The sequence below is a fragment of the Abrus precatorius genome, unplaced genomic scaffold (assembly GCF_003935025.1).
Source record: "Abrus precatorius isolate BTA unplaced genomic scaffold, Abrus_2018 Scaffold6, whole genome shotgun sequence".
Taxonomy (NCBI): Eukaryota; Viridiplantae; Streptophyta; class Magnoliopsida; order Fabales; family Fabaceae; genus Abrus; species Abrus precatorius.
The window spans coordinates 23,879,008-23,898,433 of NW_020874406.1; the positions used below are offsets into that span (position 1 = coordinate 23,879,008).

The following is a 19,426-nucleotide window of genomic DNA, read 5'->3' on the forward strand; positions in this document are numbered from 1 at the left end:
AATTTTAATATATTTATACAATATATATTTAATTAATTATTTACAATTTTAACTTAATTTAATAATACTCATATAATGCAAAAAAAAAATCATTATTTACGATTAAAAAAGCATGTGTTTAGTATGATAATTTATATGAATGGACAATAACTTCTTTCATAAACTAAATATTAACAGTAAAAAGCATTTTTTATACAACATTAAAAAAATATTATTAAGTGTAGTGACGTTTGGTGTCAATAATTTATTCAAAATTTTAAAATAACTGCTAAGTGGTGGAGACTTGAGACAATGTTATTGTTAACGAGGTAATGTTTATGACGGCTAACTGAAATCTCTATATCAATTAATTAAAGCAGCTGCAAAGGTCATCAAATCAAATAAAATTATTTGCTATATCAATTAGCTTAGCTACTAAATGAGCCTTAAACTACACGTCTGTTCCCTAATTCGACGATCCTTGAGTCATCATAATCATCATACCAGCTCAAGATGGGTAGGAATCTCACGGATTTTCTGATTATGGGCCATCGTTTGGAAGGGTTCGGAATTGTACTAAAGTAATGTGAATATATGAAAATGAATTCTACGAAGAGCAAACATATAATACACTGATTTACTGTAATCCAACACACTCCACTCCGTTAGAAAAGGAAAGTTGGATCAATTTAGAGAAGCAATAATGCATTATCATTTTCCAAGTACATCACAAGCGTCACCTAAATAGCTATTCTTATATATCCATGTGGACCACAAAAAACATCACAATTAACAAATTAAATTATAATCGATGCACTCCCTTCAATAAACATAATCAATTGTCTCTACTTTTTGGTCCCTTTTCAGAGCTTAGCAATCACCCCATTCTGAATAGGCTTCGCAGACATCCCATTCTCTTTATCATCCAAATCACCTGCACTTGGGGGAACATCTATAGCTGGGGAGCAATTGAAAAACCCATGTGGCTGCATCATGAATAGCAGAACGAAATGAATTCCAACGCTATGAACAGAAAATTATCAGTTTGTTTCCAAGCATACAACTTCGTTGGTTCCACGGATGCTACTGAAATTGCTCCCAAAGATTTAATGCTAATTTTTTTAACAATTTAGGATAAGAGGGCTTCAAATGAGATTCATATTGAACTACATTGCACTCAAAACGTAGGAGAGTAATGTGATATATCACGAAGATGTCAACATAGTTCAGTATGAATCTCATTTGAAATTTGCACAGAAAGAACGACAATGAAATAAGCTAACTTTGAGTGGAATACCATAAGCATAAAACCAATGCGTTCCACTGGCATAACTGGCCAGTCTTCCAATCGTGGAATGTATGTCACACCGAATACGTACCTGGAATATTTCACCAAATCAGATAGCATGTACAAAGAATGAATAAGCATAACAAAAGCTCAGAGTACAATTATCAGTCATCGATGTCTTATGTCAACCATTCCATCTCAGCAACTTATGATAATTTTTACTGCGTATTCAAGAGTCAAATGGAACAATTGAAGTGTGCATAGGGATGGCATCCACCCAGGTTGGAAATGCCTCCCCAACCTCCTAATCATTCCCTTATCCCCATTCCCCACCTGGTGATAATTGTCCTCCCTGATTCCCCTATGCCTCGTGGAGTTCCCCCAACAATAACATTGTAAAAAATAATAATAGTAAATCATCAAAAAAAAAAAAAAGCTGTATTCAACAACATTGTCTATTTTAACAAATTCTAAATTGTCAAAAAATTAATTATATTAAGGAATAGATCAAAAATACATTTATATATTAATTATCAAGAAAAAGACTAAAAAGTCATTTGTGTCTACATGTACGTAAAATTGAGAATAATTTTATCATTTATATATGTAGGGACCCCCACCCCCATCTCCGTCCCCAAATTTGCTTTGGAGGAATTTCAGTGACTTTTGTCCCCCATCCTTGTGGGAAATAATCCACGAATTTGAGGGCCCAAATGAGGCAGTCTGCAAGAGGATCCCTAGATGATGGGGAAAATTGTTGTCCCTAAATGTGGATGGGATGTGCTGGAGCGCAATAGATAAAGCAAGCCTACATACTTGAGAACAAGTGCAAATTCTATATCAACTCTCACAGTGATAGAATAAAGTGAACTAACCAAAGAACTATATCAGCTTCCTCCAGTGATCTATTTTGCTGAACCCAAGTAGCCAAACCCTCTCCAACACGTGGATTTTGATTAGGGAACTCTCCTCCCGGATGCATTTCGTCAGGAGCATAAGGCGTCACCCAAAGATTGTGCTTCAAGAAAGCTGCTCTCCTCAGAAACTTGGCCTCTGAACCAGCCAAAGGTAAACAATTTGAACCAGGTACTAGCTTGTATCCTGTTAGCTGCCCTGTTCGGTTTACGGTCCTTGTGTTCCTAACCTAATAAAGAGTGTTTTTTAACAAGTAAACAATCCCAGCTTTGAGAAACATAACTACAGAAACAAAGAATATGCTGGTAGCTGGTAGGAAATATGCATTTGGAAAAGTTGAAAACTGAGAAGGTAGAAGAAAAACAGTATTAACTGGAAAACATAAGTCAATACAGATTAATGGTTCAAAACCTATATTAAGGCTCCTGGACTAACAACTGGAATCGATATAGACCTACTAGGAAACTTATGGCCAATTAATTGCCTATCTTATGACAATAATACAATACAGAGCCCATGGGTGCTAGTACCTTGCAATCTTCAATAACAATGGCTAAAACATACAATCTCATAATCAAAACCTTTAACATCGGAATTAGTTGATTTAGGTATATAAATTTTATACACATGTGGCAAAAACATCATGCGTCAGTTTCAGAAAAAGAACTTACAATCCAATGCCGAGCAGATAAAGGATTACAATCACGCATTGCTTCTAATTCTGATTTAAGCACTTTTTCCTCAGCATAAAATGCATTGTTGTGAACATTATCCTTTCCTGGATCCTCAACTTTAACATCCACCTCAACAACCTGGAGAGAGAGAAGGAGGACTCTGTTACTGTGTTACTATTTTGTCATATTATTTGTGAATTGTGAAAACATATTGGCAATGAAATTTGTAGCTTAGTGATGGAAGTGGAAGACTATTTATACATATTTTTTTTTTTGAAATGGAAACCATAGAATGGACTATTTAAGTTATAAAAGCAGAAGTTAAACATGGAAAATGAATAGAAATGAAGGAAAGTAAAAAAAAAAGTCTCATAACTTCATACATCCTTGGGTGGCTGTCGATCATGTTATTTAATTAATACTTAATATGACATTATCAAAAGAAATACTATTATAGTTCAGTTCAGATAAACTTCTTAAAACACTTACGAAGAACAGAAATAAAGAGGCAAAAAATGAATCAGACTTTTCTTATAAGTTAAAATCAACTAATTTAGTTTTTAGAAGCTCTCTCCTCTAATTTCTTTATAAGCTAAAATGCATTGTTTGATTTTAATTTGTAAGAAAATGAATCATTTTACCTTTTTTCTATCATAAGTGTTTATGAAAAGGTTTATCCAAACTAAGCCTATAATGTCTATTTGAGAAACATCCCAGAATCACATCCTCCCACCATGACACACAATCCGATGAAAAATCTATAAGTAATATTAATTTGGGCACACTTTCCAATTATGTTTGATGATTGAAAAATAATTTTATCAATATCAACTATGCTCAACTTCGAAACAAATTAGCACTTAATATTTGGTATTCTTCAAAACATAATTCATTCCAATGCTTATCCTTCCGTTGCAGAAAGCAAGCAACATAATTGTAGATTTGCATGCAATTTTCTTTCCTAAAAATAGAAATTGAGATGGGAAACAATCTTACACTGACTCAAAATATTGAAGTATGAGTCTACCAAAATAGTCCTTCGGACTTCAACATTGAAGACCCTGGCAAATGAAAAGTATAGTTGCAGACTGACCTGATTAAATGCTTCACCAGGCTTGCAATCAACAGCCATGTCCATACGAGCAACAAAAAAGTGTTGGTGAACAGGCGCATATAATCCAGGAGCAATAGTCGTGCCGTATTTTCGAGTTTCACCTGGTTGCAATGCTCCTAAGCTAAGAATTCCTGTGAGCTTAACCTCAGCTTCTATTTTTCCATCCTGAAAAGTAGAAAAGGGAAAATACAGAATCAGAGAGACAACCAATTAATATGCTTATGTTCAAACTTTGAACATTGAAATCAACCACAAAGCCTTGCCTGGGGAAAGAGGTAGGATAAACATTACAGAATCAGATTATTGAGCAAAATATAGCAACAAAAATCAAATAATAAGTGAAATAATAGACTTCATAATCATCCAGTAAAGATGAAATAATTGATCTGCAGTATAATATGATGTTGTAAGAAATGAGACCAATCTTCCTTTCTTTCTGGTTTAGCTGCTAGGATACAATGCAGAAGCCTCACTTTGAATCCATTCCAATACACTCTACTCACATTTAATAACTGAGACATCTATTTGTATGCATTAAATTTTAAAAATTTATATCACTATGTCTCAACCAGGGTTGCAATTCAACCAATCTTACCAGACTCAGATAAATGAATCTAGACAATAACTTGCCTGATAAAAGTGCCAGAAAAATCCATACTCGTAGTTGGCCACAGTACATATAAAAGATACTGTCAGCCTTCTAGACCGTCGAACTTCAGCCAAACCTGTTCTCCAATCCTGATGCTTCCATAAAATACCATGATCTTCTTCATGCAAGCAAACACAATTCTCTATTGTTTCAACGCCACCATTAAAGTTTGTGAAATGAGCATCAAAGTATTTGATATACCCTAAACAATCATAACCCTGCAATAATTCCACTTTGCAAAACAAATTTTAATTTCATCTACATTGAGAAAGAAGAGGAATTTATGAGACTGGATAAAAAGTAAATGCCCTAACCTTCTTGAGAGAATGAGCATTTTTACCCAGGCCATCTTCTCCAGCATCAAAAGCATTCTTCCTGTAGTGAGGATCATTTGGATCTCCATAAGGGACCACCATCTCAACAAAACTCAATCTGTGGGCCACTGGCCTTCTCCCTCGACTTCCATCAATATAGGCTACTGAATAAATAACTAAACCCTCCCTAGAAGTGAAACCAATACGAAAGTTCCACTGCAAAAAAAGAATTACATTAAAAAGTTTACAGGTCTCTATGAATTAGTTTCTAGAAATAGTACAGAAAAAAAATATCACCTTCTGCCATTGAATGAAATGTCCATTGACACGAAAACTTGGACCTTCAGGCTGAATAATCTGTAACGATTTCACATCACTTCTATCAACTCCTCCCCGGGTTTCACCGGAAGTATAATTTCTTAATGGATCAGCAGGTGGGAGGGGGATCAGTTTACGGTCTTCAAACTCAAGAATAACCATATTTTGCATATCAACAAGAATATGGATTCCTTCAACTGGACGAGCATAGCCATTTTCCATGGGACAGTCACTCTCAGTTCTACAGAAGATTAGAGGTTTAGCAAGCCTGCGGCTAGGAGCATCTGCTTCACCATGATATCCAGCACACCTGTAAGTTTCAGCACCTTATTACATATTAGAGAAAACAAGATAATTATGAAATAAATTCTTATAAAATGTCTTCAAATCATTTCAAATGACCAACTAACCAAGCATCGACCATTACAAGGTCCATGTCTTCAATCCCTCTTCTCTTCATTGCTTCTCGAAATGGAGGGAAGTCCTTCACAACGGCTTCACATTCTGCATACTCCACAGCATCCTGTTTGTATGGAGTGAATAACACAAATCTATGTCGATTTGAAACTAGTAGATATAAAGAGTAACAGGTTATGTGGTAGTTGCACTAATTTTTCATTTTACAGTATTGTTCTGAACACGTTTATTTAGCTGCATGTATGGGGTACAATAAATCTGTTAGGAGTATTACATTTAGATTATAACTTCATCATTTTTTAATAGAATATACAGTCAACTACATCAATAATTTATTAGGATAATCAATTACTGATTACTAGGCTAAAGATTAGGTTTATAGTCAGCTTAGATTATTACCTAATTGATTATATATCTATCAACAAATACCAAAAGATCTGTGTACTGTGTAGCCTAACACACTATTCCTCTCAATAATTCTCTCTGTCAACAGAAATCATTTTCACATGAGACACACGATGATGATTAATTTCAAACATAGTTATATTAAAACAAAAAATAGTTCTAACAACTTAAGACTATATGACTGATAAAGAACCATCAGCGTTGGCCATCTTGGCACTGATTCTGATTATCTAAGCTCTCCACATAAGTATTACAAAATCATTTAGATTCTGAAAGGTGAACTCACCACTAAGAAATGTAAAACAAAAATATATTGCGCCACTGGCTTATAAAGATCATAAAGAACTACTACTGTTTGTTAGACTTGTGACTTCCATTCTAAATGTTTATATGCAAGTTTTAGCAAAAGGCATTTAAATTAGGAAAGAAAGAAGAAAAAAAATGTGTCGCATGAATTCCAAAATAAAAAGGTTGCAGTTATCAGCAAGTATAAATAAGAATGGGGATAGCAAAGACTCTACAAATCCTAATAGCAGCATGATTTTATGAAAGTATAAAATCAAGTAGTATATATTTACCATTGGAGGCTGAATATTTGGAACAACTTTGGAAGAAATTACTTTGCCTCTATGGTGGCCACCTCGAGTTGCAGCATGAACTTCTCTAAGTTCAACAATCCATATGCTTGTCTCATTTGACCTCTTGTTGTAAACAACTAATCGCGCTGTTCTTAGGGGAAGTTTAGTAGGAATCACAGGTCCTCCTTTAGTCCTGGGGAGTAATGATGGCTGGAAAGGAGGGAAGAAATATGCATCTGCTAATGCCACAACTTGCTTATCTGGTTCTTCCAAGACTACTTCAACAAAGCGCATGCTATCCCTCACCTAACAAGATAATCAAATATTTTCATCAACATGCAAACATAAGGAATTCGAGAAGTTACAAACAATGTCTAACAATAACATAACCATTACTTAATAATAAATTTAAGCTCAGTCTACAGTGAAAAAAAAAATGGAGCAATCTACCTCAGGGGTTGCCCCAGCTGCCCGAACTGTAGCTACAGCTACTGATATTTCAGCAGCAGATAGTGGATCCAAAGGGTGGCATGTTTGAGCTCTCATCATGACTGGGATACCTGTGCCAGCAAGTAAGCACAACAAATATTTTTGATAGAAGAAGAAATTTTATCAATAACAACAAAGAAAAACCAGGGAGAGGATATCAGGGTAATAAATCCTTTGAATCAGAAAAGATTAAATACAAAAAATTCAAGAAAAATAAGGAAAGAAGAGAAGTGTGTAAGTGTTCAAGGTATAAAACCAATTATGTGTCTTCACCCAACACTAACAGCTTAAGATTTTAGGAGAGGACATAAGATTGATTTTATATCTTTAAAATGAGCAACACTTCCGAATCTCTCTGCAAATCCATGTTAGCAACATCGTTGAGGCAGCTGTGAGCAGATCACTTAGGAGAAGTCAAAGACGTGACTCTATCCCAGATCAAAATTTGGGGTAAGGAAACAACCTTTAAAAAATAAATGTTCCTCTCCAACTACACACACAGAAGGACTGCATAAACTACACCCTGCCATAAACAGTCATCACGCAAGCCTCTAAATTGACAAGCAATACATTGTACAAATGTCAAATATCTCAACATGTGTATCAACCAAAAGCAGATATGGCAGATTATTCAAATAAGTTCTCCCGAAAGGTAGGTTAATAACATATGGAGAAGTCAAACAAGAATAATAATTGAGACTAAAAAGGAAAAAAGAAAAGAAAAGTAGATTTAGGCCCAGGATAAAGGAATATGAAATGTGTATTTTATCAAGTACGGTGACTTGTTCGTAGCTGAGAACACAAAGGGGAAATTATAGTCAAAATTACACGAATCTCGTTTTGAATTAGCTAATTAGGATAGAGAAAGATGAGATTAGTAAATTTTAAACTCAATCGTAACTCAACATAAAAGTTACCTATTCTTTATTATAATAACAATCATTATCTTTGATCAACAAGTAAAAACACCAAAATCAATTTATTATAATAACAATCATTATCTTTGATCGACAAGTAAAAACACCAAAATCAACACTTAAAAAAAGTTAAAATTTTAAAAATGATAAACCTTTGGTAGAGGAAGTGGTCTTGGGAGGTGGATCGGAGAAGGAATCGACGGCGGAAATCAAGGTGGCGACGGAGGGTCGGTTTCGGACAGGATCAGTCCAAGAAGAAGAAGGAGAAGATTGAGCTGCGGAGGAAGAAGCATTGGGGTTGTTATTGTCGAGCGTCGCTTTTTCCTGAGTTGTGGCCATTGTAAAGGGTTAGCGAGCTCACCGTAGAAAACTCCACTGTAGTATTCCACTGACATACAGTCAGTAATGCCTCACTTCAAAACGCGCTTCTCCGCCGCCACCTCCACAAAGAAGAAGAAGAAGCTCGAGTGCTGCTGAAGATGAAGATGGTGTTTTAGTTTTAGTCTTTAGATAGAATGAATCAGAATGAAGAGGGGTCGCTCACTAACTATTGTTTTTCCATTAACATTGAAAGCAATTGAAAGTCAAAGTGCGTTCGGTAACGTTATCCGTTTTTTTTTATTTTCACAGAAAACTGGCATTGCGCTTTTTCGGACATTGTGGTGAGTCAGCACCACTCAGCATTCAGCCACTAATGAGACGACTTCCTCGTATTCATAAACACGTCCACCGATGTGGAACGTGTAAGTGTGTAACAAGGTGAGTTGAGACTTGGAGGGAGATTTTATTTTCGTCAAGCATTATTAATAATATTTTATTTAACTTTTTGTGGGCTTATTAAAAAATAATAATTAATATTATTCAAAAAAATTTAACAGATATAACAAAAAATTCAAAGGCATTGAAGGTAAAACAAATTATTTACAAAGGCAACTACACCTTTTTTTTATAATTTTTAATAAAAAGTTATTGCGTCCACATGTACATGTATAAAGAATGGATTAACTTGTCAAATTTTAATAATTAAAAAATTAAATAATTTTAAAATTATATTTATATGAATTTGATTTCACAAGTATTAAATATTTTTATGAATAAAATAATTAAGATAATATTTACATAAATTAATAATTTCATATCGAAATTATGGACATGTAATATATTGTTATTAGTTTATGAGTACTATATTGTTATAAAATAATTTATTTTCTTAACAATTAAAAGTTTTGAAAATGTTTAACATATTTTTTTAGTTCTTGTGTTTATGATAATTAAATTTTTATTTGCTATTGTATTTTTAAAGAAATTTTATAAATATACAAATTGTAAATTTAATAAATATTGTATTTAATATTTTTTTAATGCTCTAGTTTTGTGTGTGTGTATCAGCATAATTCATTTTATTATAGATATTTTTAAAATGTACATTTTTTAAATTTTTCTTTTTTTTTTTTTAATATCTTTATATTGAGCAGAATGAGTGAAATACAAATATATTGTACTCTAATAAATTTATGTTCTTTAAAAAAAGTAATGTTTTCTCTTTTTCATCATGTAAAACTTAAAGGGAGTTATATTTAATACATTAATTATTTTAATATTTTAAAATATATATATATTGAGGAAATACATTGTTTAATGATCTTTGAAGATTCTATCAAAAAACATTATTTTCTAAACTTAAACATATATTTAATGACTTTTAAATTCTATAAACAAAATAAACCCTAAATGGTACTTCTTTTAAATTTTGAAGATTTTGATTTGTTTCAGATTATGTATTACTTTAAATAAAATAACAAGAAAGTAATATAATTAAATATTAATGATTATTTTTTAAAAATTATAAACACTTAGTGAACCTTTTTATTTTCATTTAATGACCATTTTAATTAATATAAATTTGAAGGATAATTATACTGAAAAATATTAAGATATATATATATATATATATATATATATAAGACCAATATTTTGTTTTGTTATTTTTCAGAATTTCTTGGCATTCATAGAGTGGTTCCACTAAGATCAAGTAATATTTTATCTCATAAAAAAAATATCTGGCCTGCCTAAGCAAAAATAAAAATAAAAATCCATCCTATAATCCATGGTGATGGAGAACAGTAGTATCATAAGCCAGCCACTGCTGCCACCGCCGAACGAACATGAGGAAGATAAAGAAGTTTTGACCACAGAATCTAATGAGACCTTTCTGATAAGCAATTCGAGAGAGTTTTTCAGAGAGTACTTTGATGAGTCTAGGAAGCTCTGGTACCTCGCCGCTCCAGCCATCTTCACCAGTCTTTGCCAGTATTGTCTTGGCCTCGTTACTCAGGTATTCTCCGGTCATATTAGCACCCTCCACCTCGCCGCTGTCTCCGTCGAAAACTCCGTCATTGCTGGCTTCTGCCTCGGTGTTATGGTAAGCTATATCTAACTTCCACCACCATCTACACCTGGATAATTAGTATTACCTTTATTTCAACAGTTTAAAAAAAAAGAGTTAAGCGAAAAGTAACCATACTAATGATTTACACATGAATTTTTATCTTGTAATATGTTTGGAAAATGAAACAAATATAATAATGATATATTTTTATTTATTTATTTGAAGAAGAAAAATATTTTACTTTTTATTTTAAATTTAAAAACAAATTGTTCCTCCCTTATTTTTGTACATTATACAAAATAAAAAATTATAATTCATTTAGAAAACTGTAACTTTAATAGTTGATGATTAAAAATACAGCAACTAAAATATATTTTAATAATTTTTAAAATTTGTTATATATATTATTACAATCGCATCTCTCAAATTTCTATTCTACAATTATGATTATATTTTAGATAAACAAAAATCCATTTTTACTCAGGAGCACGCAAATGCATGGTTTTAAAAGAAAAGAGTCATGAAGGATTGAAAATATTTTGACGAACTTCTGACTTTCTTTAACTACAAACTAACTTATCATAACGGAAAAAATGTAATTGTAACAAAAGCGGTGGAAACGGTGCAGCTTGGCATGGGAAGCGCGTTGGAAACGCTGTGTGGGCAAGCGTTTGGGGCAGGGAGGGTGGACATGCTTGGGATATACATGCAGAGATCGTGGGTGATTGTCATCGCCACCGCTCTTCTCCTCAGCTTGCTCTACGTCTTCGCCAAGCAGATTTTGACGGCGATAGGTCAAACGGCGGCGATAGCGGAGGCGGCGGGGGTGTTCGCCGTGTGGATGATACCGCAGCTCTTCGCTTACGCCGTGAACTTCCCAATCCAGAAGTTTCTGCAGGCGCAGAGCAAGATCATGGCGATGGCGTGGATATCGTCGGTGGCATTGGTCCTGCACACGGTGTTCAGTTGGTTACTGATGTTGAAGTTAGGGTTGGGGTTGGTGGGTGCGGCGGTGGTGCTGAACTCGTCGTGGTGGTTCATAGTGGTGGCTCAGTTGGTGTATATTTTCAGCGGGACTTGTGGGCTGGCTTGGACCGGCTTATCCTTCGAAGCGTTTCGGAATCTATGGGCCTTTGTTCGTCTCTCTCTGGCTTCTGCTGTCATGTTCTGGTGCGTCAACCTTTTAATCACTTTCTGATCTTGCTGCATCATCAATGCTTTGTTTGTTGAGTAACATGCTTTTATAATTGATTTTTATAAATATCATCAATTTATTTTTTTAGTTTTTATTTTATTATTAATTTTGATTCTAATAAATTACAAAATCCTTTTAGTAATGACGTTAAATATTTAAATACACACGTCAGCAAAAAAAATTTAAATAATTAAATACAATATTTAAATACACACGTTAAATATTCTAATAAATTAATTTTGATTTTTATAAAGAAGAGGACTATTTTAAAAAATTGTAAAGCTTAAGGATCAAAATAAACAAAATTAATAATAAATTAAAATTAAATTAACCGAATTAAGTAATTGATCTTTAACAATATTATAAGTTTTTTAAGTCTCAAAAAATGTTCTATTCAATTTTAATTTCTAAAATATACAAATATATCTATTTGTAAATTAAAATTACATGCTTTTTGTTATGTGTAAGATTTAAAAATATTTTAATATTTTTAGAACTTTAATATTTACTTAAACTAATTGAATTTTATTATATTTACAAATATTAAATATATTTTTTTCTTTATACTCCTCCGTATTTTTTATAAGAAATAAATGGTTGGATCATTATAGTTAAGAAAAACAATTAAATCAGATATTTTTTATAAATACAAATTTTATTTTAAAAATATTTATGATATTAGATATTATAGTTGATTTTAGTCATTGTTACGTAAGTATATATTTAATAATAAAAATTAATAATTATTTTATCTCAAAATTATTCTATATTTTTTATAATTAGAATAAAGAAAATACTTTGTTTTATTTTTTAAAAGGATGAAAGGGAATATCATTTAAAAAAAAGATTGAAATAATAGACAAAAAGTATAAATGAGTGACGTGATTGATAGATATGAAAAAAAAGTTATAAAAACAATTCTAAAAATTTGTTGTGTGTATTACAATCGTTATTAGTTATTTTATTGATAAATAAATGTCAATCACAAAAACCAGGCGAACAATATGAACACATATTTAACAATTCTCGTGTCTTCACACCATTTTACCTGACCTTTTTATTATTTCATTATCTTTTACATATTAACGCCAAATTTCAATCTGATCAAACACTTATTTATCACTTTTATTTTATTAATTGAATTACAGTGAAACACGACAGATTTGTCAAGTTTATTTAAAAGGTTTTCGTATGATTCGTAACTTGTCTATAAAAAATTTAATTTAATAGTACTTGTAGTGTCTTTGATTCAAATTGTGCGTGGTCTAGAACTCTTAAGTTTTTTTTTCTCAAAATAATTAACTAGCTCGTTTGTTGCATAGAATTAGAATTAGAGTTTAGAATTATAATTTTAATTCTAATTCTATTAGAATTATATTAGTTTAGAATTATAATTTTATGTTTGGCGTACTTAAAAAATTAGAATGTAAAATTAGAATTTTAAGTTGAAATTAAATTTTATAGTGTACTAGTAAGAAATAATTAATTATAATAATTTTTATTTGTCTCATAATATAATCGCCTCAAAAATATGATTTTTGTTTTCTTTATCACTCTTGTCTATTGGCTCTCTAGGTATATTTTTTTGTTTATATTATAAAATTATTATAATCACTGTAATAATTATTGCACCTGACATTAGTTTTTTTTATTTATTTCTCTTGCACTCTCAATGATTTTTGAATTAATTTCTAATATTTTAACAGTTCAAAAAAATTATCAAATAATTTATTATACAATTAACATAAACAATATAGTTTGTGTCAAGTGCAAAAAAATAATTTCAATATAATTTGCAATAAATATAGAATAGCAATACAGTACAACTACATAAATATATTAAACATGTAATAAATGTAAAATATGAGAAAGAAATGAAGAAAAAAGATGTAAAAAAATAATAGGAAGAACAAGAAGAAGAGTAATAAAGAAAAATTACTTTTATTAATAATCAACGTTACATAGAAAAAAAGAATAAAGAAAAATAAGAAAACATAAAAAAAATATTAATAATCAACGTAAAAGTAAAGTTAAAAATATTAGAGAATACAAAAAAATAAGAGAACATATGAAAAGAAATTAAGATACAACAAGAAAGAGAGAAGAACAAAAACTATGAAAACAAGAAACCACAAAAATGAAGAGATATGATACGTAAAAGTATATTTGTGAATTATGAATTATGATATTAGAAATTTAAATTCCTAAAATGCAGGTTAAGAATTGAAGTGAGCTAAATTTAGTTGTAATAAAATTTCATAAAATTAGTCAATGAGATTAGAATTCCAATTCTAAATATACATCCAAACATGATAATTAAAATTATAAAGCTCAATTTCAATTTTAATATTCAATTTCTAACATCAAACGAGCACTTAGTTTTAAAATTAAGCAAACTTAACTCTCCTCCTATTTTGTTTACTTCAAAACATTTAGTTATTTACTTTTTATTGAAATAATAATTAAAAAAATTTAGTGCAAAATATAAATTATAGATTTTAGCTTAAAAAAATATAAACATGACTACACTTGCTTACTTCTAAAATTATAAAAAAAATTAATTTTAAAAATTTAAGAGGATTAAAATCATGTGGTTCAAACTAGAGATAAAAAATACAATATTATTAATATAAAGTTATTAATCGTGTGATATTTTTTAGTGAAATAAAAAAATATTAAATTTTATGATCAAAGACCTGCAAAAGTTGTTGAGCAACTATTTAAAGAGTATTTTTTTAAATAAAAAACATGGAATCATTGTTTATTTTAGTTTAAAATAAATAAATTATTTTTCTTACCTTTTAAACATCAAAACTTAATTAGAGTGTACTCTCATCATAACACTGCCCCCTAAATTTATTCTACTCTTTAGGAGGGGGAGGGGTTTGATATAAGTATAATGGTATTTGAGCAAGTAATCTGGGCTTGTTGGTCTATATAACGGGCTTTCTTTTGTGTTATTGATTACGCCTTAGTTGGACCTCTTTCGTTGTAGTGTGCTGATATCTCTATCTTTCCCCAGACCCAAGAAAATTAACAACAATTGAACCTAGGCATGGTTACTGGGCCAGCAGGCCCAACTGAATCCAATTAAAGAGACCCTACGTGGACGAGAAAAATTAATAAACGAATTAACGAAAAATATAAATAGTATTGACTTCCCTTAAAATTTCGTGCAGCCTGGAAATTTGGTATTTCATGGCTCTGATTCTCTTCGCTGGATACCTAAAGAATGCAGAGGTTTCCGTGGATGCCTTGTCTATCTGGTAACTGCTGAACTCATCTAATAGTACGCTTTACTTTATTTTTCATGCAAATCTCACTGTTACCATTTCCTTATTTTTATTCACTATTTATATACGAATGAATCTTCGTGAATATATAGAAAAAATTTTAAGGTCACCACCACGCATACCTCTAATTCATATAAGTGTTTATATTGCATTCAATAAGTTTGCTTAAATTTAGATCAACTCATATTTTAGTTTTTTATTATTATAATAAACTAAAGTTCATAAAGAAGAAGAAGAAACCAAGTGACAGTTAAAATTTCAGATAAAAATAATCACTAGACATATTAAGACAGTAAAATTAATAGATACAATCTTCTTCCAAAAACAAGCACGTGATACCCACACATATAAATGTACAAATAGATCAAATAATTTTAAATTCATTTAAAATTATGTAGACATAATTTAAATTTTTAAATCTATAAAATAATTTTATATTAATTTTTTTAATATATAATATTATTTAACAGTGTAATTATTAGTGTAGTTTATATCAATATTATTTTTTTTCTTTTGTGTGTGGATATATATATATATATATATATATATATATATATATATAGAAAGAGAGAGAGAGAGAGAGAGAGAGGATGTGGAGTTTTTTTATGGTGTTATTAAATTTAAAATAAAATAAGATATATTATATAATTTTTATATTAATATGTTTATAAATTTTAAAATTAAAAAATAAATTATAAAAAAAAGTAAACTAAAAATATATATTCAATGTACGAGAGGTCATATAGTATAATAAAAATAAATATTTCTCAAAAAAATATTTTTTATTTATTATAGTTATTTAAAATTAACTTTAATTATTTAAATATTATTTATGATCATGTCTAAATAATCTGTAATAACATGAATATAAATATTTATTGAAATAAAATTCAAGTTTTAATAGATAAATAATATAAAAAATATTTAAAAAGCATAATATAAGTCTTGTCTTTATATATCAGATTTATCCTTACTTTTGGATGGGTGCCCATGCTCTCATTATTTCTCTCGCTCTGATTAGTAATGGTCTCGTCCATTGAAGATGACAGTGTAGCCCACCATGGTGGCACTCAATTCCAAAAAAGCAAATGGACGGCAGACACTGATCCTGGGTCTAATTTGGACAATGACAAACAACCAAATTCATCGTTAAAAAAGGATTAATTTACATTAATATAAGTTATATTTATTTTTATATCATTCAAGAAGCACTACAGATTTTTTTGTTCAATTAATAATTTTTATAACATAGACCATATCATATATTTTTTTTATCGTGATCATAGAGAATAAATCTTAAATATTATATTTACTTGTAAATAAATAAAATTAAAATAATAAATTATTTAATAATTTGTATATTACATACAATTTTTTATTATTAATAATTTTATATAGATTGTGATTTTATTGATGTAAATATTATATTATAATTATATGGTCTTGAGATTATTTGTGTAAAAGTTTGTAAAGTTAAACACATTAAAAGATAATTAGATCATTCTTATTTTGATATATTTGAAACATGTATATTACATTAATTTTAATATACATATATGTGATATATTTATAAATTAAAATTTTGCATATATAATTCATATAATAAAAACTTTGAGTTTATATAAGACTTGATATAATTTGGAATAGTATAAATTGATCTCCTCTCTATCAAATGCATGTATCTGTGTGTATAGGCATGCATATGAGTGTATACGGAGAGAAATATCAATTCCGTAAAATAAATTGAGAAAAATGTATTATAAGAAAAGAAAAAAAACTAACGTGACAACTTTGCTAGATGAACAACCAAATTAATTACGCTTTTTCTCCCATTAATCGTTTAAAGTTTGGTCAACAATGATGAGCCCCATTTAATTCTGATATTGAATTTGCAGCATGAACATACTGGGGTTGGCAGTCATGATAGCCTTCGGATTGAACGCAGGCGTAAGGTTTGATATTATTATACCCCAACTTCATTTGAAAATTCTTGTGCATGAACAATTAACATTGCTCAACAAAGAATAGAAGAATATTTAATTTATGCTCAATTTGAGTCCTAAAACTATGCAGTGTGAGAGTGTCGAATGAACTGGGGGCAGGTCACCCAAGAAATGCAAAATTTTCACTAGTGGTTGCTGTGACTACTTCCACTGTGATTGGTCTATTGCTCTCCCTAATTCTGATCATATTCCGGAATCAGTATCCTTCCTTGTTTTCAACCAGTTCACAAGTCAAAAAATTAGTAGTGGAACTCACACCTATGCTAGCTTTGTGTATTCTCATCAACAGTGTGCAACCAGTGCTTTCAGGGGTTGCCATTGGGGCAGGGTGGCAGATTGCTGTTGCGTATATAAACATTGCTTGTTACTACCTATTTGGTGTTCCTCTCGGCCTTATTCTGGGTTTCAAGTTTGACTTGGGCGTCATGGTGAGTTAATTTTATTATTATATTTATCTTTTCTTCCATTATTTCATTACACTTCAATATATATAATTATATCCAAATTAATTATATATTACTTAGATTATATGTGTCAAATTTTATCAAAACTAAACATTTATAAGATTGTTATTAAAAAAAATTATTTTCATAAATTTTCATTATATATTATATTCATTTTAATGTATATGAATAAAGTATTAAATATTTTGAAATTCAAATTTTAATTTAACTATTAATTTTAGAATTAAATTTAATTTAATATATATAAATAAAGTATTAAATATTTTTAAATTAATCTTAAATTTCAATTCAACTGTTGATTTTAAAATTAAATTATTAAAAAAATTATTAAACGGTGTAAGAATAAATTTAATTACACCAATATAATTTAATCATATATATATATATATATATATATATATATATCACATTCTGTCAATATATATCTTAGTAAAATCTCTATACTAAAAAAAAATTTATGGCATATTTATTGTAATTCTAATACAAATTATAAATTAACCATGTTCTTATCAAGAAATCTTTAAATTAATCATAGCTTTGGTGTGGTTGATGATTTTCAGGGGATCTGGTCTGGAATGATGTCAGGTACCGTTGTACAAACTTGTGTGCTACTCTTCATGATCTACAGAACCAACTGGAATACAGAGGTAATGTTTTGTTTTTGTTTTTTCATATAAATCTAGTAAGAATGATGCTCATTGCTCAATATTGGGTGTTAATGGCAGGCCTCTCTTGCTGAAGCTAGGATAAAGAAGTGGGGCGGGTATAAAGATTCTGAGGTGAACGAGATTGAGAAATGATAAAGAAACATCATAGTACTTAGCATTTATTTAATTGTAAGATAAGCTCTCTCTCTCTATATATATATATATTGGACAGGAAAAAATATTATTGAATTAGGTCAGGTTTGGTTTTAATTAAATGGACTGAACTAATTTCATAAATTTGATGATACTTGAATCTAACTTATTTATGAGACATAATTATTTTATTAAAACTTGAAAGTATATTTAAAAGTCTAGTTTGTAGTGAAGTTTTTAAATAAAATAACAAAATTTATCACTAAATATACATTAGACTTAAGTTTTTAATTAAATATATTTATAAATATAATCTTAAAATATGATAAGAAAAACTTAAATATAGTAATAATAAAAATAATAACATTATTGATATATTTTATGAGTATAATTTTATCTATTATTGTAAATTTGTTTACATTCAATCAATTATAATACATAAATCAATATTTTTTATTGTACTTAAAATCAAAATACTTAACTAGTTATATTTTAAAGCATACAATACAGATTTATATAATGAAGGAGTCGTTATTCTTGAGTGAGATAACATTTTGTACTTAAAATCACTTTATTGTTTAAATCCTAGTTCCTTGTACGTAAAAATAACATTTGATGCATGAGAAATTAGGATTGGACTATATATATTTAAATTTTAGAAATATAAATTTAACTTGATTTATTTATGTTTAACTTTTACAAAATAAAATAAAAATAATTAAAATAATACATAATTATATTTCAATGAATATATTACTAAAAATAATGTTTTATATAAATTCATTAAAAAAATATAATAAGAATGCTAGATCTTTTACTAATCCAAACCGATCCCTCTTGTAAAAAAATGATAACAACAACTTATATGGCTATCAAAAATAAAAAATTATTTTGATAATTTTATCCAAACAAACTAAAATATTTATAAATTGTTATAGCGTTGATAATTCAAGTACGTGCAATGAAATTTTACGTACAAATCATATAAGTGGAAAGGCTCTTTTACACCTAATAAGTTATGTTTTATTTTTTCAGAAGAGAAAAAAAGACAAAGAATATGAATAACAATGTTTTTCTTTTTAATTATTGAAAGAAACATAATAAAGTTAACATAGAAAAAAAATTCCTTTTTTCCATTTAAATTTCAATTTTTTATCCTCTTACTTTATGTTCATCCTAATAAAGGATAAAATATTGGAGAACAACTTTTATTTTAAGAAAAGAT

At 29.3% G+C, this 19,426-nt stretch overlaps 2 protein-coding genes across 6 annotated transcripts; one reads left to right on the forward strand and one right to left on the reverse strand.

The window, feature by feature from the left end:
* Positions 1-614: 614 nt before the first annotated feature.
* Positions 615-8,667, reverse strand: LOC113868749 (copper methylamine oxidase-like). 5 transcript variants are annotated; one of them, XM_027504603.1, is made up of 13 exons: positions 8,419-8,590; positions 8,210-8,332; positions 7,102-7,211; positions 6,652-6,957; positions 5,662-5,774; positions 5,231-5,561; positions 4,934-5,149; positions 4,601-4,837; positions 3,950-4,135; positions 2,854-2,994; positions 2,143-2,411; positions 1,277-1,358; positions 625-965 (listed from the first exon to the last, which is right to left on the reverse strand). In XM_027504603.1, the coding sequence occupies exons 1-13, from the start codon at positions 8,450-8,452 to the stop codon at positions 843-845; spliced, it is 2,271 nt and encodes a 756-aa protein (XP_027360404.1). In that variant the 5' UTR covers positions 8,453-8,590; the 3' UTR covers positions 625-842. The 5 variants fall into 5 exon arrangements, with proteins under 5 accessions (XP_027360406.1, XP_027360404.1, XP_027360403.1 ...); XM_027504602.1 differs by having other exon boundaries at positions 8,210-8,657; XM_027504604.1 differs by having other exon boundaries at positions 649-965; positions 4,601-4,734; positions 4,960-5,149; positions 8,210-8,666.
* A 1,590-nt stretch (positions 8,668-10,257) lies between these two features.
* LOC113870439 (protein DETOXIFICATION 29-like) lies at positions 10,258-18,201 on the forward strand. Its single transcript, XM_027507032.1, has 7 exons — positions 10,258-10,479; positions 11,075-11,616; positions 14,821-14,907; positions 16,830-16,886; positions 17,008-17,365; positions 17,962-18,048; positions 18,127-18,201. The coding sequence occupies exons 1-7, from the start codon at positions 10,477-10,479 to the stop codon at positions 18,199-18,201; spliced, it is 1,209 nt and encodes a 402-aa protein (XP_027362833.1). The 5' UTR covers positions 10,258-10,476.
* Positions 18,202-19,426: the final 1,225 nt, after the last annotated feature.

What these genes read in the sequence shown, in the direction of transcription:
- LOC113868749 (XM_027504602.1), bottom strand. Translation starts at nt 8,396, where the DNA reads ATGGCCACAACTCAGGAAAAAGCGACGCTCGACAATAACAACCCCAAT. An exon ending in CTGGTGAAGCATTTAATCAG is followed by an intron (nt 2,995 to 3,949) that starts GTCAGTCTGCAA and finishes CTCTCTCTCCAG; the next exon opens with GTTGTTGAGGTGGATGTTAA. An exon ending in GAAGCTGATATAGTTCTTTG is followed by an intron (nt 1,359 to 2,142) that starts GTTAGTTCACTT and finishes GAAATATTCCAG; the next exon opens with GTACGTATTCGGTGTGACAT.
- LOC113870439 (XM_027507032.1), top strand. An exon ending in GTGGATGCCTTGTCTATCTG is followed by an intron (nt 14,908 to 16,829) that starts GTAACTGCTGAA and finishes TTGAATTTGCAG; the next exon opens with CATGAACATACTGGGGTTGG. An exon ending in AGTTTGACTTGGGCGTCATG is followed by an intron (nt 17,366 to 17,961) that starts GTGAGTTAATTT and finishes GATGATTTTCAG; the next exon opens with GGGATCTGGTCTGGAATGAT.